The 26,492-nt window shown below is 45.4% G+C and overlaps 1 protein-coding gene across 1 annotated transcript in view; it reads right to left on the bottom strand.

Moving 5' to 3' along the window:
• The window catches only part of RAB19 (RAB19, member RAS oncogene family), a 73,552-nt gene that overhangs the window by 32,571 nt on the left and 14,489 nt on the right, over positions 1-26,492 (bottom strand). Inside the window, exon 2 of the mRNA XM_069227894.1 lies at positions 12,359-12,568. Coding sequence (XP_069083995.1) covers positions 12,359-12,553 — 195 coding nt within the window. The 5' untranslated portion in view covers positions 12,554-12,568. The remainder of the gene's footprint in view (positions 1-12,358; positions 12,569-26,492) is intronic.

Genomic DNA, 26,492 nt, shown 5'->3' with positions numbered 1-26,492 from the left:
CTAAGGATTTGAACAACCAGGAGAGGTTAGCTGTTAAGTGTAGTCACTGGCGAGGATGACAGTTTCGAAGGGCATCGACAGAAGCACCTTGTGGATCAACTCCTTGGTGGACTTAGGAATATTTCCTAGAGAAGAAAGAACCAGTGAACAAATTGACTGTCACAATTCTGAGCTAGATAAGAGGGATTGAGACCCTTGGGGGCAGAGAAGGGTGCAGACTTTAGAGTATGAAATGTGACCTTTAAAAATCTGTTTGTAGGCAGGAAAGAAGCTGATGATCAAGGGCATAGTTGTAGGGGTGGGGTTTGTATGGGGGTGTTATACCCCCTAAAAATGCATTCTGTAGTAGATAGTTGGGTACAAGTGCTCTGGTATGGTGAGGTGTCTGTCGGATTTCACAGACCAAAACACACACACTTTCGCTCTGTTTCTCTCATCTCTACTTTGAAGGTCTTAAAAATGTTGCTTGTTTTGAAATTTTGAAAAATATTGTGTTTTAAGTACTCCTAACAATGCTCACTGCCACTTAAGCTCGGATTCTCATATAATGCATTTTCACAAGCTATGTCAGTGTTAATAACCCCCCCCAATAACCCCACCAATTGTACTGACCAAGCTAGACCCCTGCTGATGATGGTCCACCGTGCCAAAGGCCGTCAAGAGGTAAACAGGACTCTGTCAAAATCGCGTCAACTTATGTAAATCGTACAGGGACCCTCCTCAGTCTCAGTCAAAATCCTGCCCGCGAACGGTGCTGTTTGCTATTGTTCTCAAACACATAATAACTGAGGGGAAAGGTCAATTAGCAGCTGGTACCTTGTGCCGGTATACGGGCCACACGGCTATTTGCATCAGTTGTACCTTCACAATCTCCAACACCAGACAACAAGCCATCTGTCGCCATCTGCGTCAAACCTTTGTTTCACACTTTCCGACTAGAATGCAGGCAAACCCCAGTAGGTAATGCCAGCATTTTGAGTTTGAGCATAGCAGCGCGCAAGCGCTGCTTTTCCGACGTGTTGGTATGTATCTGGGCTTTTAACCACACCCACCGCACGCCCATCTCTCTCACTCGTTCATGGGATTGACCTTCAAAATTCCTTTATTTTCGTTGGTAAATGCAGTATGTTTGTCCCTCCTTGGGGCGTTTTAGTTATCGCCTTGGACATCGTCCCTGTTACATGGATAATTGCACTTTTGCAGATAACTTTGACTGCGAGCGAAATTCTTTTACCTTTTGTGTCTGTCCTTCGCTCTCATGGCGGCGCTTTGAATCGGCTTGCTTATGTCAACTGTTTTACTTTTTATTTTTAGTTTGTGTGGCAAGAAAGTTCCAGTTAGAAATTTACAACGTTAGTAGCTCTAACTCGAGCAAACGAGAGACCTATTGCATTGCAAATGTTTGTTATTACATGAGAAGACAATATTGGCATTCCATAGTGTGTGCTAAAGAAGGGTTAATGCCCTCTGCTGAGGACCTAAATTGTTTTTTTTTTTTTTGCCTGAACCAGAGCTGACGGTAGGTACACATAATGAGTAAAAGGGTAATTACCAGATGTTAATGCGTGCTAGTTACTAGGCTACAGTAGCCATGCGACTAAACGCCCTTGTCACAGGCAGACAGGCAGGGCAACTCCCCATGCTGGATTTGTGTCCCTACTTCACACTGTCAATGAACTTGGAATGCAGGCAAACAGGAAAAGTTTGTTAGCATTCGAAGCATTCTGATTGGGTGACCACATCTCATCATTCCATGAAGGGTGCCAATTATCAGGGAGGCCACTTTTATAACAAACGCACCAGTCGTAAACCCTGACTAGCCGGTTTGTCAAGGCAAGTTGGGATCACTCACAATATTGCCATTCTAGCAGTCGGAGATGGATTGCAGGTCTCGTGCATTTTTGGAAATAACGTGGACAACTCCATATTGGACTTTAAATCATTGTTTTACATGGGGTACGAATTTAATGAAATCTCTGCCTTTCGCCTGCCATTTTAACACAACTGCATACATTCAAAAAGTGAAACAAAAGCATTAAACTTGCTCTAAGGTACTTCATTTGCTCATCTTCAGTTTCACTCGGGGGCGTCCCCGGGTTAGGGGCCGACCGGTGGTCAGATAAATCCCATACTACTGCGGTGCCCAGCCACTGCAGTGCCACTTTCATGGCATTTACAAACCTTGAAGGGCCCTTCCCACACTAATCTGCTCATTCAAATGCCAACTGCTGCAGACACTGTGAGAAAAAGCTCCAAGCCTCCCAGCTTCCGTTGGTCGGAGGAAGAAAGGATATCAGTGAAAATATATTTTAAGTGAATAAAGGAAAAATGCAAAAAAATATATATAATATTGTGTCTAATCAACACACCCTACGCTACAGTGCATCAGTCAGTGCGCGAAATATGCCTTCCAAAGGGAAAACCGTGATAACTTGGTTAAAACATCCCTATTCATTGGCAAGGAAGAGAGTAAATTCTCTCCAGCACAACTTATGAACAGATGTAAAGCATCTAAGAAGAGTTGCAGGCTCGGCCAGGTGGACAATGCCTGTTGTACTATTACTACTAAGATGTATTTGTTTGTTTTGTATACTCAAGAGCCTGCTGGGGATTAGAAGGGCCCAAAGTTCACCAACTGCTCACGAAGAGGCGGCAGTAAAACGCCATGTGTTGTTTACCTGTCTCGCAGGGCCTGGCGGGATCAGCATTCTTCACTGTTGCATCAGACACACTCACCCAGGCTCAACCACTTCCTGTACTGCTGTCACGTGCACCCGGCTCTGCAAAGTGGCAGGGGTTTATATCCACTGGCTTTCTTCACTCCCCGAAGACAATCCCAAATTTCACGGATTCAATTTAGCCCCCAAAACTGGTGACTGTGTTATTTTCTAAGCCAGGTCAACAAACTACGTCCCACTTCACCATGTGTACTCTGCAAAAGTAACAGAGCTCACAAAATAAAACAAGCATTTGCAATGCAATAGGTCTCGCATTTTCCTGAGTTAGAGCTATTGGCATTGTAAATTCATAACTGGACTTTTCTCGCCACATAAATGGGTCAACCCTGCCTCTTAATTTTGTCTTTTCCTGCCATCTAATTCCAGTGGCCCAGCATTTAACTAAAGCACTTCCATTTACCTTCGTCCTCTACTTCAAAACATATACAATTATATAAAGCTTTATCAGAAATAAACTTTTGGCGTTAGAGTGTAATGCTTAAAACGCCATAAAACAAATATCATTTGGGACGGATAGGAGGATGAAAGGAAAGAGGGAGTCGGGAGCAAAGATGGAGAGGACAAGTGGTGTAGTAACAGTGTGAAGGGCCCCAAAGTAAGAAAGGAAAATGGTTGATTGGAATTTCGGTAGGAAAATACAGCAGCAATTAGAGTGAGGTCTGTAGGTCTCTGGGCCCCGGTGCCACTGCACCTGTTGCTCCATTATAACTAGGCAACAGGAGAGAAAGCGGATGAGGCAGAAAAAGAGAAGCAAAAGGAATACAAATGGAAGAAAGAGAAGGGGTCGCAAAGAAATAAAAAAAGGAAAACAAAGAACAAGAAAATGAAAACACAACTAAGAGAAGAAATAGAGCAAATGTGTGAGAGAAAAGAAAAAGGGAAGGAAGCTAATGAACAAAAGATAAAGAGGAAAAAATAATGAAAGAAGTGTGAAAAGAAAGAGAAAAATGAACATTAGATAAAAAAAAGAGAGATGGTGAGAGAAGCAAGCAGCCAAAGAACCAGGGCATGTATGTACTGACACGTTTCCCACAGACACAGAAGGGGAAAACCACTTTGACACTTCGGGTCCTTACAAGTAACTTGTGGTTTTCCACATACAGAAGGGAAAAAGAGGGAGTTATAGTAAAACGTGAATTGACAGATAAAGATAAGAAAAACACCAGAGAAAGGAAGAGGAAAAAAAAGTTAAAGGATGCATACTGAGTCAAAGGAAAGAGCAAATAAAAAAGACAAAGAAAGAATTAAGGGAAGAGAAAAAAATAGTGAAAGAATGAATGCCTGATGAACAAAAAAAAGAGAAGAACGAAATAAGGAAAGAAATAACCAAGCTTTTGCAAGTTCAAAAGAGGAAGTAGCAAGAGGAAGAGGGAAATAAAAAAAGGGAGAGGAGCAGAAATAAACAGTTGAAAGAAAGAGCGAAACTGTTAATGTGTGGATTTTAAGAGCTGGAAAGAGAAAAGAGTGAGATAGGTGAAACAGACCCTCCCAAATAAAGATGGCAGCTAAGAATAGATTTAATTGGCTCCCCCACGTCCTCAAACAGAAGTCAAAGTGTGGAACAGCAGGGGGCACTGCAGAACAGCAGGAGGTGCATTAGCAGAGTTGTATGTGAACCCCAATACAGCAATATTGGGGCACTTCAGATCAGGATTGTGGTATAGACAGAGCTCTGTTCTGGCCCACTGCTGGAATAACAGGAAGGCAGCGGGCGAGGAATGAGAAACGGAGCGCTGTGTAATTCCTGGTATTGGAATAATAGGGCGCTGCAGGTTATGGTTGAGGTGCCCTGACAAAGTTGTATGTGGGCTGCAGTACTGGAATAGTGACGGGCACACAAGGCCAGAAGTGAGGTATGTTAATGGAGCTACGTGTGGAACCTAGTATTGGTGTGCCAGTGTTGCCGAGTGTTAGCCTCAAGGTGCCCTGGTGAAGCTGCGAGTGGGGCCGAGCATGGGTGTGGCATTGCCTCTGAACCATAGAAGCAAGGAGTCCTGAAGGCTGTGTGTGTGAGCCTTAGTACGGAGAAGAAGCAGGCACTGAATGTTAGAATTGATGGATTCTGGCGGAACTGTGGTGGTTCCCATCAACAGTGGCGTTGGATGTTAGACTTGAGGTGCACTGGCTGAGCTGTGTTTTACTCTTTTGGGTACAGTGTAGGCTTGGCAGTGGGACTGAATATTAGAATTGAGCTGTTGTAATGGAACTGTATGTGAGCAGGGTTCCAGTATAGGAAAGGGAGTGACCTTGTTGAGGTAGAACTGAGGTGCACTGATGGAGCTGTGCCCGAGGTCAAAGTACTGGAGCAGCAGAGTGTACTGACTGCAAGAACTGAGGTGCTCTGGCAGACAGTGTCTGTGTGGTTCCTGGCACTGGCATGGCAGAGGGCTTGGGGTGTGTGAACTGAGGTGCACTGATGGTGCTGTGAGTGGGATCCTACTATGGAACAGAACTGGGCACTGTCTCTAAGGATTGCGGAGCCCTGGTAGAGCTGGGTGCCTAGGCTACAAGCAATTGCAAGTGATCCTCCGCCCTTGCTCTCAGCACCGGGACCACAGGCAGGCACACTTGGTAAAGAAAATCCAAGCCAAGAAAGTGCAGGAGCCAGGCAGCTAAGAGAGGATGCAGAGTACCCACAAAGACCAAATGCGACCAAGATAGCCTGATTTATAGCCTTGTTTACAGCTAAGCTCCGAGCAAGAATGCTCAGCAAATGAAAAGGAAACCTTCTCTGAACAGGAGCAGGAAACAAAGTAAAAAAAAAAAAAAAAGTTTCCTACAGACCAGATAAACAGGACAAAGCTTCCACACAGAAGGAGGAGGGACAAAGATACCTTACTGACCACTAGCAAACAAGGATTTTTAGAGGACAATAAAACTAACAAATTAAATAGCTGGAAGCCAACAGAAGAAGTATACAAGAGGTTGTATTGCTTATGCTCAACCTAAACAGTATTTGAAGAAGCCATCCAGTGCAGAGGGGAAAAAGTAGTTCTCTCTACCCAGTCCAGCATCTCTACCAGTCACCAACAAGAGCTATTCCAGAATGTCTCTTTGTTTGATGACGTCAGCTTGAATTTTGAGATATGCATCTGTTCCCTTCCTATAAGGCCAGATATACCTATGGGAGAACCTAGAGGCATTCTCATTCTGTTGATTTTGGAAACTGAACAGGCACTTCCCCCGTAGTATTAAGACTGCTGCATTATGTAGGCCTGTATACGCAGCCGAGCATCTTTCCAACACATCCCAAGCCTCAATATGGTGACCAACAGTAAAGGCTACAAAATGGTTACAAGCGGTGTAGGGTTCTAAGGTGAAAGCTGTGAGGAGTATTCTTTGCCTACAGTAGGCATGGTATGCCCACATCGATTGGCCAGTTCCATTATTCAATGCAATTTGAACACTAATTTCATGGTTTTGATCATTCTGGAAGCCCTGTCATCCTCTTCTGGGTTTCCTGAAGTTCCTTGGAGTAGATCTAGTGTTATCTAATGATTCACAAAAGAAAAGACTGTTCTACCCGCAGCAGAACGTTGTGTGGAATCATTCACATCAGATCCCGAGTCTGCAAGTCTGTAGAATAGGGATGCTTTGCAAGCACTGCCTGAGAAGTTTCAGGTTTCATTCTCAACCAGGATACGAGAGATGCAGTCCATTTCCAGTGTCCGTGATTCAAGTGCAAAGAGTTAGAATGCTACCACCAGTGACCACCAGTGGTTAGACAAAGTGAAAGCATTTCTCCCCCATCCCCTTTTGTGTGTTTGATGTACCACCTTAAGTGGCAAGGGCATGCCCATACACGAGTCCCATGTTCACAGTGCCACTGGTTGAAAGCTACGCTCGACTGACAAGCCCCAATCAGGGTGAAACTGGCCTGGAGGTTCGGCTGCACAGTTCGTATTGGAGCAGGGTCAAGACTGATTTACACATGGCTGGGTCCAATCGGAGTTTGCATGATGGACAAAAGAACAATGGGTTGGAATGCTACCTCAAGCAATTACATGGTTAGATTTATTGAAAGCAGCACTTTCAACACCTTTTGTATGTTTGGTTGGATGATACTGCCTGCCCCTAAGGGCTCTCTGAATCCAATCAAACAATGTAATTTGTACAGCATTCGGCTGCTTCAGAAGAAGTGTCCTGGCACTAAAGGCACAGACTGAGAACAAGACCAAGCAGTCAAATCTAATTCTGTTCACAAAGCCAGGCTTTTAATTCTGTCATGAAGCAGTGTTAGGACTCTGGCATGTGGATTTTAACAGTGAGGGTGTTCCAAAGGTTCACAGTCAATACTGAGAAAGAACTGCCACTGTGACAGACTTTGACAAACCTGGGAATGTGCATAAGATGCAGGTGGTTCAATCTTGGCGATCTCTCCTGTTGGTACCGGCTGAGCCTATTTCTCGGGTATAAAGGACCCTTGCAGCAAGGGCTCTGATTGCCAAGGTCAGAACTTGAGGCTTTTTGCCACAGGAAGCCAATGAAGCTGCCTCAGATGTAGCAAGATATAATTGGCAGAGAGAGACCTTCCAGATTAGTTGAGCGGCTGCATTCTATATAATCTGGAGCCTGTGGATTAGATAAACAGGTAGACCCAGATAAAGGCTATTCACATAATCCAAGCGTCATGTCACAAGAGCATGGATTACTGTTTTTCAGGTCTCAGCTGGAAGCAGGTGAACACCTTCCTGCCTCATCTGAGGTTCAAGAAGGAGGCTGAAGAAATTTGCCTGGTCTGGGAGGAAAAATAGATATCACAATCAAACAGAATCCCCAAATTTCTGGCAGATGCGGCTGGTGCCACAGGGGGATTCAATTTGGCCAGCCACCAGAGGTTTTGGGGGGGTCCTTCTGCTTGTTGAAGAAAATAACTTCTGTTTTATCTGTATTTAATTTTTAAAAGTTTGAATACATCCATATGGCAATGCCTCTTAGGCTGTCTTTACATTTGAGGAGGGCCTCTTCAGAATGTTCTTGAAACGTGAAAAGCAGTTGCGTGTAGGAATCTACCTTTACTACCCGGGATTCAACAATAGTGGCCAAGGAGTTAGGTAGAAGTTTAAGAGCAGTGTGCTGAGTGTGAAGCCATGAGGCACCCCACAAACCAGGGGTTTCAGAGAGGAGGAGAAAGAGTGGAGAAAACCCGTTGCAAGCGTTCTTCCAGGAAAAAGGAATCCAGGACAGAACTGTGCCCTGAAAGCTAGATTGGCTTATCCTTTTCAACAAGGTGAAATGTGCCACCGTGTCGAATGCTGCTGACCGATCTAACCGAACCACCATGGTAGAGGAGCCGCTGTCCACAGATTCCCAGAAATTTCCCTTAAAGTAGTTCTTGCAACAGCCAAGTGTTATCTATACTATGCAGTGAAACATGCAACAGATTTAAACGGCAATCAGCAAGGTTTAAACACAAAAGATTTAAATCAAGTTAAAAAAAAGGCCGGCTGTTCTCAGGAGCCCGCTGTGCATGAGCGGTATGGGTCTCCTTATATAGGTAACTGGGAGCAGGTCTTACAAACACTGGACCGCTCACCAATCCAAGACGGATCCCAGGATTGGCACATGGTGACAGAGTATGAATGGCACTCCGCTCTGTGTCAGTGCGCGATCACAAATGCCTCCAGTACTATCAGATACTGCCTCCAGTAAAGTGCACCGTGCTAGTGTGCAAACAGCAAAAAGATTTCAATGCACGACTGATGCCCCCAAGAAAGTGCGAGTGCTCAAAAACAGATCAGGTTCAATTTTTAACCATCAGCTTAGCTAGCGGCGATTCCCAGTAATTTCCCACAGTATTTCTTGCAAAAGCCGAATGTTAGCTATACTATATAGTAAAACATGCAACAGATTAAACAAGCAATCAGCAAAGATTAAACACAAAAGATTTAAATCAAGTTAATACAGTGCTGGCCTTTCTCAGGAGCCCAGGAACTCTAGAATTGCATGGTATGTAGGGGACAGAAAAGCAGGTAAGAGTGGGCGGGGGCGCATGCAGACAGAGGTGACCACATCATCTCTGCTTTTGCACAAACCAGTGTGAGTCTCTGGGTTGCAATAATTTTCCATTTGTATTAATTGTGGATCAGCTAGGTGTGTTCAATCATCTTTGCATGACTCTATCCTGAATATTGGCATCTTGCCCTTTTGTCTCACTGTCAAGCCTGCTTTTGTATGTCCTAGGGTGGGGATCTCTTGTCTTCCAAATTCCTTGCAGGGACACTGGTAGACATTATGGAGCTCCAGCAAAAAACTTTGGTGTGTACAAACCTCTTTCGGGCAAATGTTCCCAGGAGGCGGCAATTATTGAGCCTCCTGGTATCCAGGAAGTCAATCAGAGCACCACAACTGCCTGTAAAGCATGCTGATACATCAGGATAACAGCAACATTGATGACTCCTGCTAGTGTCCGTGTTGGCACTTTCAAAGACCTATGCAGAAGCCATAACCCAAACATCCGTCTTATGCACCTTTGCTCTCCAACTTCTAAGCACGATTAGAGATGGATTTCAACTCCGCCTGGGGATGTTGTCAATTATACACTACAACTTACACAATCAGCTACCTCTATTGGCTTTCAAATGGTGACTGTAAGTCCTTCTTTTGTACAGCCTTTGTCATTTTGCTGTAAAGGAATCAGGAATATAGAGTGGTGTTTGGGATCTATATTTTCAAGGTGTTGAAGAAAACACTGCCAAGAAAATTGGGTCAATATCCTCGGGGGGGTAGACGATGAACACTGAAGCTGAGAAAATGGTATTGCATGCTCTCTTCTGTATCGGAGGCAAGGTCTTATGTTGAAAACAGTGATGTGAGCAGCGGGGACAGCTAAATACAGTTTGCTGAATTAATTGATTTATGGAGAAATATCCTGATGGATGTGTGTGAATCATTTAATGTTCTGGTGAAGCACACTTTAGTGCTCCAAAGGACCTGAAAGAACCCTCATCACCTTTCATGCCTTGAGCATGTGTCATCAACGTCCCAGGTAGTGAAGGATGGTTCTTAACTATTTGGGATGCAAATTATTCTGAGTATTGACTTCATACTAAGTATTTGTTGGGTCACACCTCCTATAAAAAGGAAGGCTGAGGCTATAAATTGAAATGTAAAATGAGGACTTTGTTTTTATCTCAAAAAGGTATTTCAGCATCGAAGGAAACTATTTCCACTTCACAACCTGGGCGAGGGGAGCAGGGGGATTAAAGAAAAAGCTTTACATGCGCCAAAAGGGGGGAGGAGACCATAGGTACAGACAGAGCACAGAGAGAAACTTCAACAGGGTACATTTAACCTCCCTCCGTCCAAACAAAAAACAGGTTTCCAACTTAAAAATTGGGAGCTTGCGTCCAATCAACAAAATAATTTGATTTTTTTCATACTGATTTGGGTCATAATTACAGACTAATAAGTGATTTTTTCTGGGCATCTGGAACCAAACTTATGGCAGAGGTGTTCAACATTTAGAGGGCTGGACATATGCCACATTTTCAGAGTAGCCTCATATCTTTTCCTTAAATTACTTGATCTAAATCAGATTCGGATCCGGGCCTTTTCCTCCACACCCCTGTTTTATGGGTAGTTAACAAACTGAACTCTGGGGATGCAACAACTGTGGAAGAAGGCAACTATTTGGGACAATGTTTATTTACCGGCAGAAAACTGGTAGATGGACTCCAGTACCACGTCTGTTTCAGAAAACGCGAGGCACCGGCAGCCTTGCCACGTGCATCTTTCACTGGAAAGGGGGTGAAGAGAGCGGAAGGTTTATTTTAATAAGAAACGACTGCTTTCCTTATAGGGTTTGCGTGACACGTATGGAAGGTTCCTTGATATATTGCTTAACGTTACATACAATACAGGCCTGACTGGAACCTAATATGGTAATTGTTTGTGCATTAAATTTACTAGGGTGCGTGGTGGTACAGGGCCTTGCTCGCTTATACGATCGGTGTGCTTGATGGCCATGATTTCTGACACTAAAAGGCCAGAAAAGGTAAAATCTCATTTTCTGATGCCCTTTCACAAGCACAGCAGCTGAAACGTGGTTATGAAGAAAGATGACCTCGCACGTTCCATCTGGCAGAAAGGAAGGAAAAAGTAGCAGCAAAATCCTAAATGTGTCCAGAGGTATTGCTCACCTTCCTGTGTAGCACAACGGGAGTCATACATGAGCTCCAACCCTCCTCACACCACAAACCATACGTGAGCAAGGTGTTTGAGATACCCGTGCAGGCGAGATGCGAGGCACAGGGGCTGCTTGCTGAAGGGATGCTGAAATGTGATGATCTGATTTCAGGCCTGATGGTCTAATACGGCATGCAAGGAGGCTTTACCTGGCTTGGCATATTATGATGATGGACTAGTGCTGCCAGGCTACCAGGCAGCTGGTTATTACCCAGGTTGTGTTAGAACAACTGGAGAGGGAATATCTTGTGAAATATGATTGGGGCTTATTTAACCTTTGCCATAATAAGTTTAATAATTGCCGAGTTGTTCATAATCGCTACAGGCATTCTAATTCACATGAATTGCAGATGAATAGTGTGTAATAAATAACCATATGGAGTAAAATAACAACCTCTGTCCGTGGATATTGATTTTGGAGGCACGGGGGGGGGGTTCTATATACCACCTGCAGATCAGAGATTCTCTGATGGGTTTTGTCTGACTCCTAACACTCACTTACACAAGCATAGCTCTGTAGGGAAGGATTAAGGCACTTGCCAGTTTTCCTTTTCTATGAAAAGGTTATAGATTCATTTCAGGTCTTAGAAAACCTACCTCAAAAAGAGGCCTGTTACGCAGTGGTAAGTAAAACAAGTTTCACTACTACCCAAGACAATGAGATTCATTGTAGCAACTTTGGATGGATGAAAGAGCTGGGTGGGTGGTGCTGGCACTGAAATTTGAAGGTCATACACAGATCTTACCAACCAAAGTTAAACTTGCTGAGTTATGTAACTGGCCATTGACACTCACTTTGATTTACAAATCCTCTGCGACTCATTTTTATACACATATTGATTGGTGCCGCTTCAGTACTGTGGCTCTTTAACAGACACCAATGGTGACCAAAATCCATGATGTCAACTCCAGCACTGGGGCTTATACAACCACCCAGCACAACTCCATGAGCAAGCAGATCCTGATCCTGAAAGGTCTGGCTGGCTTTTCTTCCATCTCATAATTTAGCAGTCCTGGCAGAACATCAGGCAAGGTCAAGTCCTAAGGCAGAAGATCTTCCAACCACTGAGTTTCTCTTACTCATGTTAACTCCTGAAAGCTTTTGGACTTCTTGCATCTTGGAGTCACTGGTTCTTTAAAATTTAAACAATTTGCTAGCTTTGGACAGGACATAAACTTAAGATGATGGTTTGAGAATTTACTTCAGTCTTTGTTGTTGCACCTGCAGATCTGCAAGTTATGTCTTATCACTGTGAGCTTTGGAACTCAAAGTGTGCTTAGTTGTATACCTTCGTAAACGCTTAAATAATGACCACAATCCCACACTCTAGCCCCTCAAGTCTCCTTTCAGCCATCCTTGGTGACCCCGGCTCATAAAAATCAGCAGTATGTCGGCGACTACCTCAGACCTCCACCCAAGCGCCCAGTCTTACCTTGACTCTCTTGCCTTCGATGTTCAAGGAGCGCACAGTGAAGTCCACACCTATGGTGTTGTGCTGCTTCTCGCTGTACAGCCCAGACTTGAATCGCTGAACCACACACGTCTTCCCCACGTTCGAATCACCGATCAAAATTATCTTAAAGAGGAAGTCAAAGGGGTCATCCTCTCCAGAATCAGAGGCTTGCATGGTACCTCACATCCCCTGTACAAGGCATAAGGAGAAGAGAAAATCACCAGGAGTACAGGAACGCTTGCAATACTTCACTCACAGCATATCCCGAGTGCCCATGCCCAGATCTGTGCTGCCCTCTGCATTAATGAAGGAATTGTTCAAAGCCAGAAGAATGCAACTGTTCAATGCACTCCTACAAGGCTATAGCACATTTTATACAGCGTAAATACATTATACTGCATCTACATTGTGCTACAAACCACCACACACATGCGTTTGACACTCAAATTTTCCACCTCATCTACTGTGAACAGGGGACTTGCCCAGATCCTCATCTCTGTGCGTATGTATGACAGAACACAACACATACTCCTACAGCACCCTATGCATTACGTATAGCATACCTCGCACTGTTCCTGCATTCTCCACACAGCACTCTCTATACAATTACAGATGTCTACGTCCACTCTATTGTGCATAAGTATATTCTTCCCATTCTTTACCCCCTGCATAGCATTTTCTTCCTTGCATCCAATCAGTCGCATGTGGTGCACACTGTGTGCACATTTGTCACAGACATGTGTCACACCTACTCATCTGCACTCCACACATCCTATAAACTCCACTGTAGCTGTTGTATTAGCATCAATGTATAACCATCCGCCATATTTTCTATTCCTTCTCCCACACCATGTGCGTAGACATCCACAGGCTTGGACACACAACTCTTCATAATAATTCTCCATGCCTATCGACAGCCAAAGCCCACATTGTGCATGGTCAGCAGCAGCACCTCACGGTGCCTCCCACGCACACAGCCGCATAGCCACAAGCCACATATTGTATCCCTCCACTTCACTCTGTGCATAACCTTACATCTCATCTGCTGCACCCTGTGCATGATCATCAACCAAGCCCCACTGCATATTTTGTTCATCGAGTAACCACAGACACCACAAAGACTGTTGTGCACGTTCATCACCTGGAATCCCCGCACTCCATTAAATTTCTGCAGCACCGGTTTTTTTAAACCTCACCAATTCACATTCCTCAAAATGATCAATGTGCAGCTCACCAACAGTGATCGACGCATTAGTATAAGACGTGCTGTGTTACAGGACTGAAGACATTTAACCAGGAGAAGCGCAGGTGACGCCCCACCTCAAGAGCTCACCCCCCTTGGTTATACCCATCACTCAGTGAGGCTAGTGTTCCAGGATGGGAGAGAGGAGACTGCTGGCCCATTATGGGGGATCAGGGGAATACGGAAACATACATTTCCTGATTCTGCAGCCACAGACTTGATGGAGCATGGATGTAGATGGGGTGGCAAAGATGCTTTCACGTTAATTCGATGAATGTCACCAACTTAGAGATGGTGAAAAAACACCAGATTGGGAATGGCTAGAATTCCTGTACCCTGCAATCCTAAACTCTTCTCACAATCTATGTGTCGGTGAAGGGAGGTTTCGTATGAATCACTGCAGCTGCGGATAACACAAATCTGAATGCCTTTATGTGCTACCATTCCTTTGACGATAGCATTAGCACAGCCAGAGCTTTTCCCAAGAAAGTCAAGTGCTCATGAGCTATGTATTGAGTAGCAATTACACAAACAAGCACGGCTGGACCGAAAGTTAGAGTGGACATCGGTAAGGAGTCTGATGCTACCCCTGGCTTGAACTATGCTTCAAACCCTAGGACCTGCCCCACCTACCAATGGTCTCAGGTGTAATGAGTTCAGCAGCAGAAACAAGTGTCCTGGTCACTTTCCGCAGCTTGCACTCCTGGCCTTTCCTGTACCGCCTAGAAGCAAGTAAGAGTTAGTAGATGGGCCAGGGGACAGACATGCACCCACTCTTGTGAGATAATCAATTGTACTGATATCAGTGGTGAACTGAAGTCCATGGAATACGTCTACACATCAGGCACAGGCACACGCAAAGTAAAGCTAAAACCCTGGACAATTTGTCCCCAGTGTATTTGAGATTCATGTAGGACATTTTCTATAGTAGTGTGTTGCGTATAGTTGTAGTGTCATATCCATGGATGGTACAAAGGAATCCCCCTCTCACCGGCACTGTGCCACCTTTGGGCGACCTCTTAGGACTTGGTATCCTTTCTCCGGCCGCCTGCCAAAAACCTTCGCCTTGCAGTGGCATCGGTCTCAGAAATACTTTTTGGTCTCTGTACTTGATAGTGAATCAGTTCACCAATAAAGATGAAGCCACAACTGGTCTGCTTAGTAATCTCTTGGCTAAGGGGGGGCGCTGGAGCAGAGGTGACCCTGAAGTTAGCATCGTGGCTTCTTCCAGTCTCACTGTGAATCTTAATTCAATCAAGCCAGGTGACTCATGAGAGCAGAAACGATCATTATAAGCAAAGTGTCTGGCTCCAAGCCGCTCCTCTTGCTTCAATCACCCCCATCCCCCCCACAGTCAGCAAAAGAAAAACAAAAACACAAAAAATGTATATAGAGAGAGGGACATATTTAAGGCGTTTGTAAAGATTTCACAGAGATCATTTGCTAAATAAATTGCAGGTTTCATTTTTTTGTAGCTTAAACGGAGCAAAAGTTACTAAAGTAAAAGTGATACACATGGTGCAATTCACTGAGAGGTTCTTTAGCAAAACTCAACTGCTCACCTTCCAGCTGACTGACTCATGAAGGTATTGAAATGACAAGGCGTGGCTTTTGCCAAGACAGGATTAATGTCCCCAGATGATGGACCGAGGAAAGGTCTGCGGCACGAAGAAATCCCACGCACTTAGATGAAAGTCAAACAGGCTGGAAATAATGACCCCCTCTTTGCAATGAAAATGTTTTGTTTCATTATTTGTGCAGATTTAGATCTAAAAAGAAGAACGAGGAAAGCGACATCCAGAACAAAGTCTTTTTTAATGTTTACAGTGCCTCTAAGTAAGGCATTTACATTATCCATATGTTAAGTTCTGTACTGTTTACGTGTCCTCAGGGACTTGCTGTCCCTGGCAGAGTGCTCTCCTGTGCCAAAGGGTAAACCGAGTCTAGCCCTCCCACCCACTTGTATCTGTGACTCCTGGGTGGGCGGAGAGTTTGCTGAGGTGTCCTAGCTTGACTGGTCAGCTACCACGTCATCAGGCAGGGTAAGTAGAGGGTTGTCTGTCCCTGAAGGGCTTTGTGCACAAAGACAAGGCCTGCATTTAGGCTCCGGTTAGATGGCATCAGTGCTGGCAGCAATGTCCTTCTGTGGAGTTTGGACATCTTCGCAGGATCTGTCCCCAGATGCTCTCAGGTCATGTACAGATAGAGGGTTGGACTGTTTCAGAAAACACCGGAGGGTTCTTACCCAGGTGTGTGTGTGTGTGTGTATATATATATATATATATATATATATATATATATATATATATATATATATATATATATATATATATGTGCGCGCAGAACGCAGTCAAGCCGTGGCCTAGTACAAAATCTTATATTTTAATATTATTTCCACACACAGCATTTGCTATACACCAACAGCACAGACATAATTCTAAATATGCACGTTACAACAGTTTATGCATGGAAAAGCGTTGCAAAATAATGTTGCAGGTGTGCAAAACGTGTGAAAGTGCAACCATTCACCTTCAACAAATCATTGTGAACGCTTGTGTTATGCAATGTGCAAAAATAAAATGCAAACCATAGAAAATTAAATATCAGTGTTATGCATATTTGTTATAGGCACTGGATGGTATATGGATGCAAAAGTGCAAATTTGAAGTCTTTGGGGGTCATTCCTACCTCGGCGGGCGGCGGGTGCCGCCCGCCAGGCGGTGACCGCCAAGAGACCGTACCGCGGTCAAAAGACCGCAGCGGTCATTTTGACTTTCCTGCTGGGCTGGCGGGCGACCGCCAAAAGGCTGCCCGCCCGCCCAGCGGGAAAGCCCCAGCAACGATGAAGCCGGCTCCAAATGGAGCCGGCGGAGTTGCTGGTGTGCGACGGGTGCAGTTGCACCCTTCGCGATTTTCAGTGTCTGCTTTGCAGACACTGAAAATCTTAATGGGGCCCCCAGGGACCCCACGACACCCGTTCCCGCCATCCTGTTTCTGGCGGTGAAAACCGCCAGAAACAGGATGGCGGGAAGGGGGTCGGAATCCCCATGGCGGCGCTGCTTGCAGCGCCGCCGTGGAGGATTCCCTGGGGCAGGGGAAAACCGGCGGGAAACCGATGGCTTCCCTTTTATGACCGTGACTTTACCGCCGCGGTCAGAATGGCCCCTGAAGCACCGCCAGCCTGTTGGCGGTGCTTCCTCCGTCCCCTGCCCTGGCGGTCCATGACCGCCAGGGTAGGAATGACCCCCTTTATCTGAAGGTCTTGATGCTTTAGGTGTCTTTTGGGGAAGACATGTAGGGGCCGTTGAAGTAATGTCTATGATTTCCAAAACATTCCCATTTCCAAAGTTTTCAGTGCTGATAACTACGTATGTATGAAGAACACAAGTCACATCTCATTCCTTGCATATTTCTCCACTTGCCTCTCTGGGGTGTTGCACTTCATGGGTGCAAACTTTCAAACAAATTAGATTTTATTCTCATTTTACACAAAATCTCAATCTATGGAATAAAATCTAATTTCTTTGCACCTGCAAATTGAGAGTGCACGTTTCTATACCATGTGTATGTATGTATATTCACTGAAAAAACAGTAGGTTATATTGTTATAGTTAGGTAAATATGTCAGTGACAGCATTAACATTTTCACCTAAACAACCCCACAGAAAATCACTAGTTATAGTCACTAGAGCTAACTATGACGTGCTTCCCCACCATGCACTGCGTACGACCTCACATATTACATCACACATGGCATGTTCTGTGACATCATTGAAATAGGGGCCACACAGCTCCCCTCCCTGAGCCTTGTTAGGCCCTGGAGACCCCGTTTCCCAGTGGCCCGTTTTTTCTTTAAATTAAAGGAGATGAGGGGGTCACATGCCCCCTTCCCCATCTCCAAGCCTGGTAAGGCCCTGGGGACCCCATCCTCTGGGGCCACTTGTTAAAATAAGGGAGGGGGGCGCACATGGAGTCCTCTGGCTTCTGCGGCCCCAGCCGGCTCCCCGCATGCAGGAGGACCTAGCATTGTTCCTGCACACATGGAGCAACTACTTATGCTGCTCCTGCAGGTGGGAGCAATATTTTGATGTTTCACTGCCTGCATCAATGCAGGTAGGGAAACAGTTCAAAAGTCTACTCTCAGCTGGCAGAGGCGTTTTCATGATTTTGGCACCGGGGGTGGTCTCTCTGGGGCCTTTAATGGCTCATGGAGGGGGCCATGCAGCCCCATTCCCCTTACCGAATGTGGCCCCGGGAGTGGGCTTCCCAGGGCCTAAAATAAATTAATGCAGCCCTGTTGCCATTTTTTTTTTATTCCATAAGAGTCCAGCAGGATCATTTTTATTTTAGGACCGGAGGGAGTCCCTCTGGATCTCCCCAATGGCAGTGGTGTAACAAAATGTGGGGGGGGGGGATCCCGTGCAAGAAATGCTGAACACTCACATGCTTAGGGGCTGAGGGGCCCCTCCATTATGGGTAAGCCTGGGAGACCCCCGCACTATGGGGGCTGTGGGGGAAGCTCTGTTAGCCCCTGCCTCATGTTGATTAGGGAGCAGGCTGTCTCTACCCTGTCCACATATCTTTTTTTTTTTTTTACTAGTTCAAGACAGGAGACAAAGTCCCCGAGTCCTGTAATGGCTGCAGCAACATTTTTCTGATGTTGCTGGCAGCCAATCAGAGCGCTCGCTCCTGCAGGAGTCTGACTCCTATGGGAGAGAACTGGCTCAAGAGGAAAAAAGGTCACTGGGCCAATCAGAAGGCTCCATTTTTAACCTGGGGCTCTTGCTAAAGTCTCTTGAGCTTTTTCTGGACTCAACTGTCCAGGTATCTATATAATTTTTTAAACTTTAGTTTCTCTAAAACTACTGAACAAACGTACGTCTAATCACAAAAAGCACAACCTGTGGACAGAGATCTAGCTTCCTGCCACATGGCTCCCCGTCACAGGGCCCATCCCGGCTCCGGGGACCCTATCCCCCAGGGCCTGTCCATGTGACGTGGGTGCCCCCCAGGGCATCCAGTCATAATGTTGGGAGCTGTGGGGGTGCCTGAATTACTCCACGGTCCCAGCTGTCTCCCCACCTCCCGTGGGAGCCAGCATTGCTGTCACAGAGCGGGAGCTGCTAGAGCAGTTTCCTCTGTGGGCCTGCCTACATCTCCTTGGGCAGGCACACATAGGAATCTCCGCTCCGATGAAGGGAGAGGTGTTGGACAGCTCTCCCTTCATTGGACCAAAGTGTGCTTTCTCTGACTTTGCAGCAGCTTCAAAGCTGCAACCAACCCCAGTAAAAAGCTATGTCCCGGGGGTGGGCACCCCGGGACAGAGCAGGAACCGGCTCTGGGGGGTGGCAGTCCGAGGGCCATCAGTGGCTCCATGAGCGCGTCCCCCTTCCAACAAATAGCGCTATGGACCCTTTATTTGTTTTTAAATCTGCCCCAAGGAGGTGGGATGGGGGGGTAACGGGGGGGATTGCGCGGCCCCCGAACATATTTTGTTAAATGCTCCGGGTAGGTGGTGGTCCCAGAAGGTGCGGGGGCTGCGCGGCCACCTGCACATATTATTTTAAATGCCTTGGGGAGGTAGTGGTCCCTGGGGCTGTGGGGAGGGTGTCTGGCCTCCCCCACTTATTAAAGGCATTTTGCCCCTGCGAGGTGGTGTTCCCCAGGGCACGGAGGCACCACGAACCCTCCCCTGCATACCCGGGGGCTTATTGAAAAACAAGCGCAGGAGCCCGTGCTTTGTAAAAAATGTTTTTTGCCTCAAATTTGCGAATTCGCTGCTAAATTCTTTAAAAAAAATTTTTTTTTTTGCTATGGGGAGGTACCTTCGTGACCCAACCACCAGAGCTAATGGGTCAGGGTGTCCCTACACTGGCCCCTTTTCTTGTTTTTGTTTCTTTCAGGTTTCCATAGAAAAAGCGTTTTTTGACCTGCTTATATCTTTGGCACCATTTGACGAAACTTCACAAAAGTTTCCCAAAAAAGTGCCACGGTGATTCTTGTTGTGCACAGAAAGTTTTGTGGTGATCTGTCAAGATGGGGACGAGAAAAAGGGGGCAGTCAAAAAAGTTGTGTTTCCCATGGAAATTCCCATAGGACCTTTGAACACGACTACAGGCAGAACTGCTGGACAGAATTATACCAAATTTGGAAGAAAGCTAGCTTTCGGTATGCAGATTGTACTTTCACTTATTTGGTGTAAATCCGTTCAGTAGTTTTAGAAACATTTTGGGAAATCCAAATTTGTATATCTCTGGTCACAAAGTATTCACGAAAAAAGACGAGCTAGTCTAGGGAAATGCACAGCTCTGATTGGCTGCCAACACTTCAAACCAAGTAGGGCTGCCAGCGATCTTGGAACTCAGCTTTAGCCGAAGAAAAAAAAAAAAGAAAATGGGCCAGGGTAGAGACACCCTGACCCCTTAGCTCTGGTGGTGGTGTCACAGAGGTACCCCCCAGAGCAAAAAAGCATTAAAAAATATATATATATAAAGTTTTGCTGCAAATTTGCTAATACTGCAAATTCAAGGCAAACATTTTTTAAAAAAAAAGTGCAGGCTCCCGCGTTTTTTTAGTAAGCCCCCAGATGGGCCATATCCCGGGGACATTCATAATGTTTAATGTAGGGGGTGCTACCGCCGCCCCCCGCCTCCCACCCACAGCCCCGGGGACTACCACTTCCCCAGGGCAATTTTTCTCATATATGCAGGGAGTCCCACTGCACCTCTGTGCCCCGGAGACCACCATCTCCCAGGGGCAAAATTCTTTTGGACCTACACCTGGACTCTGTCAGAGAGACTGTCTGGCTGCCCATATGACTGCTTGCTGAAGGACTGCTTTCCTGCTTGTTGCCCTGCTGCCTGGTGCTCCTGACTCTGCTGGAAGGATTCTGCCTTTCTCCTAAAGTGCTCTCCAAAGGCTTGGATTGTGCTTGCCTCCTGTTTCTGAAGACTCATGGCCAACAAAGACTTAACCTCTTCAGGAAATCCTTGTGCGTCAGAAAATCAATGCAACGCCTGCAGAAATCAATGCAGCGGCTGCCTCACAGCTGAAATTTGGCTGCATCACCTACTGGATTGCCGCATCGCCTGGTCCTTCTACCAGCATATCAAAGACTTTCAACGCATAATCTCTGGACGTCAAAATATCCACTCATCGTAGTGAGGAACCAAGGCTGCGCTTCTGGAATTCGACGCATCACCTTGCAGCGTGGAAAGAAACGACACATCGTCTGTGCCGCGCCAGAAAATCTGATGCAGTGCCTTATTCTTCAATGCATCTCCTCATCTGCGGCTCCCTGTGCGTCATTATGTTTGACGCATCCCAGATACTGTGCCTTTCAAGGATTCAACCACTGTTTCTTAAGAACTGAGACTCTTGAGAACCTTTAAAAATTGATATTTCAATTTGTGCTTATTGGATCTTTGTCGTTTTGATGTTATTTTATTCAGATAAAAATATTATCCATTTTTCTAAACCTGTATTTTCACTGTGTTACTGTATGAGTTATTGCACAAATACTTTAAACATTGCCTCCTAGGTTAAGTTTGCCTGCTACGAGAGGGTGCCAAGCTACCAGAGGGTGAGCACAGGAAAATTTGGTTTGTGTTGTGACTTACCCTGTCTAGGATTGTGGTCCCTGCTTGGACAGGGTGCATACCTCTGCCAACTAGAGACCCAATTTCTAACATATATATATATATAATAATATATATATACACATATATATATATATATATATATATATATATATATATATATATATATATAATTTATCAAAAAGACACCGCACTCCAGGAATTTTGCTATATCCCAAATTTTCTAATCAGCACATTTCCCCACACCAATGCGTTTTGACAATAAGTCTTGCTCAGGGTAACTCGATAAAAGAATTTGGGATATAACGAAACTCCCAGAGTGCGGCGTCTTTTTTGACAAAAATTACTTGGCAGAGACAGGTCAATCTCCAATGGCAGCACCTTGAGCCCTGAATTTGTTTGTATGTATGTGTGTATATATATATATACACACATACATACATACATACATATACACACACACACACACACACACACGTATATATATATTTATATATATCCATACATACACACACATATGAGAGAGAGAGACTGGAAAGGGAAAGGAGTGGGGCTGATTTGAACACTTTTACTATGGTTCCTTTTGCTTCTCACTCCTTGCTCCTCATTCCGTTGGTCAGAACCAATGCCCTACACTGCTGTTGGCAACCATGCTGGGTGCATGGCTCAAGCTCGTCTGCTTTTGGAGCAGCTAAGTAGTATGCCAGTGCAAGTGATGAAGTTCACAAATTTGTGATTAAATGTTAGCAAGATACAAGCCTTCTGATTAATCTCATGCACCATTCATTGTAGTACCATACAACAGACATTTTAACTTTCTGTTAATCACGGTCAGAAAATTTGGACATAAAATTCATCGGCTATTCACCTTATATTTCCATTTTTTAATTTTATTTGTAGATTTATTTTTACCTCAGGATGTCTAACCCTCCGCTTCTTCCAGTGTCATCCTAGGCTCCTTGGATAGAGTTGATCTTGGTTGGTGAGCTAGTCGCTTCACTGATCTACCATGCATGTGCAGACACCCTCTCAGGGATCAATACGAGCTCACAGCATGGCTGCACAGTGGGCGCACCCCGCGCTGGTGCAATGGCGACATGCCCAGCTAAGCACAGAGGCCGGAGACCCTGCCCTCCATTTGGATCAGATGCTAGTTTTGAACAAAACTATCAATCTCAGGTCCTCAAACTCTGAGACCTACGCATGCTGTCACAGTCAGATCCTGACACCTCTTCTTGCTCTGTATCACCTGGTCAGTTTACAATGATATACTTTCCATTACAGGAAAGTACTCTTCACGTGCCCGACGGCTAAATATACTGCAGAGATGCATTATATCTGGATAAACAAAAAAATTGATACACTGCTTATCACATAATCATGGCTTAAAGACTGGCCATCATCATCTTTGATGGATGCCACTTCATCTAGCTGCACAGTATTGTTCTGATCGATGTAGCCACAAGCGTGGCGGCCAAGTTGCCATCTTTGTTACAATGTTCGATCCCTTTACTGTTCCCTCTCCCTGAACAAAGAACCTTCTTGAAAGATTTCTTGGAAGCCATTGTTGCCTTCATTATCACTCAGGCTATACCAATTATTATGGGCGATTTCAACATGTATCTTGACATCCCAACGGAGCCCACTTTCTCTATTCCTACAGATATTTTAAGTTCTTGTACCCTATCACAGTTATTTGGTTTGGCCACTCAATAGACAGGGCATATAGTAGGTCAAATTACTGGCATGGAAGGGATCACCTCCGCACCTACCCCCTTGTGGCTGGTTGGACAATTATTTCATTGATTTTTCACTATTTATAAAACATAAACCCATAACAATCCTATGACTATATAACTCTTCCAGAGACTAGAGAAATATTTCTCCAGAAACCTTGGAACCTATTCTTGACTCTTTCCTTAATTTCCTTCACTTGTGAAAAGATTATCATACTGTGACCTTTTTACAACCCTCTGTTACAGTGAGGTTTGTCAAAGCAAAACCTAAACTTTGTCCCTGGTTTAATGACTCTTTATGTCCTCTTAAATAAGATACTAAACATGCAGAGCACCTATAGAAGAATAATCACAGCCCCACAAAAATACAAACACAGCTTATGTAAGTATAATTGTGAAAGATACTCATTGCCATCATTAGTCAGCAACAATATCAACCATCAATAAACAAAAAGATCATTAATGAATTGACATAGAGCAATTTGCACACTAACCTCTATGTTCTGCCTTAAAAGTTTTGTGCAGATATTGTCACCTTTTTCATCTAAAAAATTCAGTCAGTAAAAGTGTTTGTCATTTGCGCACCAACATTTACTGAATGCATTGGGATTTTGTGAACCGACCTATGTTCTAGTTGACGACTTCATAAAATACTATATTAAAAAGGGTCGCAACTTGATCAACCTCATGATTATACATGAGGTAAGTTGCAAATTGCGAACCATTACCATGCCATCACAGAGTTGGTGGCCTGCTTGCATCAGCAGATGCTATGGGCCTCATTACGACCCCGGCGGTCTTAAGTCTGCCAGGGCCACGGTAATGGTCAGACCGCCGCCACTCTGGTGGGCCGACAGCCACATTACGACTGTGGCGGTTGCACCACAGTCGGCCTGATAGCACCTCCGGATTTCCTCCATAGGAGGGGCTGGCTGTGCTGGTGGTCCTAATCCATCGGCGATTACATGAGATAGCCCCACCATGTAACTGCTGGCGGAGACTGGGTGCAGGGGAGGTCCCAAGGGGACCCCTGCACTGCCCATCCACTTGGCAGTGCAGGGGCCCCCATGGGCAGCTGGTGCACCCTGCACACTGCAGCATTGCAGTCTGCTCAATTTTGAGCCGGCGTCAATGCTGAAAGCTGTTTCCCGCTGGGCCAGCAAGCGAAAACACAGTTTCCGCCCACTGGCCCAGCGGGAAACTCCTAATGGGGCCCGTGGGAAGGCCTTTTCCGTCCGCCAAACTCATAATGACCCCCCAAATCTGTGGTTGCTTCAAAATAAAACATTTTTTTTTGTTTTAATGCAGCTCATTTTCCTTAAAGGAAATGAAATGTCCCATTGATCACTGCTTACTCTTATAAAATATTTTTGTCAACAATCGCAACATTCTTTTGGGGACCCATTCCTGTTTGTGAATCGGTTGCCTTGTCCTTTGAAATATTAATGTTTTGCAACCGTATTTGGTTCAAACATCAATACATACCACAAGAAATCAGTATTTGAAAGGGATGCCTTAGGCACCCTTTTTCCAAATACCGATTTGGTGGGTTTTCTAATTCCATTTAAAGATTTGGAAAACCTTTTCCACATCATTAATTTGCTGAGTACATTTGACAAAAGGTTTTAGCGTTTGCAAACCCTCTTATTTACCGAGTCAGAGTGTTTGCAAGCAATAAAACCCAAAACCCATTGTACATGAGATCCCTTATCATTCAGCCATTTTTTCCACATTTGATATCATACCCTGGAAACATTGGGCTGATATTCAGTTATTAGAGCAAGCTGTGCTCTTGCATTTATTGACACATTGCGAATCAGGGTCTCTTTTGGTGCCAATCCCGGTATGTTTCCTTGTATTGCTTAATGGCATCTTGGTGCTTTCCCTTTTATAGACTCTGACTTTTTCTCTTGTATCCAGCTGTGTCTCTGCCCCATTAAAGCGTGACAAACTGGCTTGTGCCAAAACTGCAGTACTGAAATTGTTTGCATAGCAGTTTTGGACTGTCTTTATCTGCAAGCTGGTGGCGACAATGTCAATGTCTTGATTTTACTAACTCATAAGTTACATCAAGGAGAAGGTCAGTGAGTAGGAATTTCTGGTACAGTGCTGGAAGGGGTTGTTTGGGTTATCTTTGACCAATCCTAGCAAGTAATTCTAGGCCAGTTTGTTTATTCATTTATCTTGGTCACATCTGGACCCTACCCTATCCTCCTATGTGTTTAATCTGTATGTGGATAACTCACCACTCTCAGCCACACTTGGTCATAGTTTGTATTCTCATGCGGATGACACACAGATTTTATTTAGATTGAAGGTAAGAGGTTACCTACAATTCCTCTTTTCAATGTTTGAAGACACAATTTGTGGCCTCTGCTTCCAACCCTCAGCAAAATGCCTAGGAGTCAAATTTGACTTCTTCCTTCACTAAGAGCAGGTTGCCTTGTTACATTGGTTTGCACCTTCTATATGAGGAAACTTTGTCCTGTTCTGTAGCTCTTGTCCGAGGACAAACAATGTACTATTGTAATGGCACTCTTCGACTCATGACTTTATAACCATAATGCCAGCGACGTAGGTATTAACTCCTCGTTAATCAGACATCTCCAGATCATTCCAAATCAGACCCTGTGGTTTTAACTGCTCTTCATTTGAGCCACACACTCCAGACTCTGGAATGATTAGACTGGCTCCTCATTACTAAGAGGGTCATTCCGACCCTGGCGATCAAAGACCGCCAGGGCCGCGAATGGAGAAAGCACCGCCAACAGACTGGCGGTGCTTCCCTGCCCATTCTGACCGCTGCGGTAAAGCCGCGGTCAGAAAACCGGGTCCGGCGGTTTCCCGCCGGATTTCCCCCGGCTGGGCAAATCCGCCAGGGCAGCGCTGCAAGCAGCGCTGCCCAGGGGATTCTGACCCCCTTCCCGCCAGCCTGTTTCTGGCGGTTTACACTGCCAGGAAGAGGCTGGCGGGAACGGGTGTCCAGGGGCCCCCTAACAGGGCCCCAGCCTGCTTTTCACTGTCTGCCTAGCAGACAGAGAAAAGCGCGACGGGTGCAACTGCACCCGTCGCACACCTGCAACACCGCCGGCTCCATTCGGAGCCGGCTTCAATGTTGCAGGCCCCCTTCCCGCTGGGCCGGCGGGCGCTAACATTGTTAGCGCCCGCCGGCCCAGCGGGAAGGTCGGAATGGCACCAGCGGTCTTTTGACCGCGGTGCGGCCAAATGGCGGTTATGAATGACCCCCTAAGTGTTGTTCAATGTTCTATTAATGGAAGGATAACCAGGTTTATTTTCAATCACTTTCACAGATAATGTCCAAAGAGATCACTTTCTTCAGATAATCATACACTCTTACAAATCCTTAAATTCTGCGGGCCTGCCTTGGTGGCCAGGCCTTCTTGGAGATGGCCCAGTCACTTCAGGATGCTCTGCCCCTTGCTACTTGGAGCCACCTCTTTCACTCTACAATTCGGAAAGGTGCTAAGCACACTGTCATTGCCACGGTGTTTTTCACAGCATCTTTCTGCCATGAT

The sequence above is a fragment of the Pleurodeles waltl genome, chromosome 4_1, assembly GCF_031143425.1.
Source record: "Pleurodeles waltl isolate 20211129_DDA chromosome 4_1, aPleWal1.hap1.20221129, whole genome shotgun sequence".
In the NCBI taxonomy this organism is placed as follows: Eukaryota; Metazoa; Chordata; class Amphibia; order Caudata; family Salamandridae; genus Pleurodeles; species Pleurodeles waltl.
This window is presented reverse-complemented; position numbering and strand designations above follow the sequence as displayed.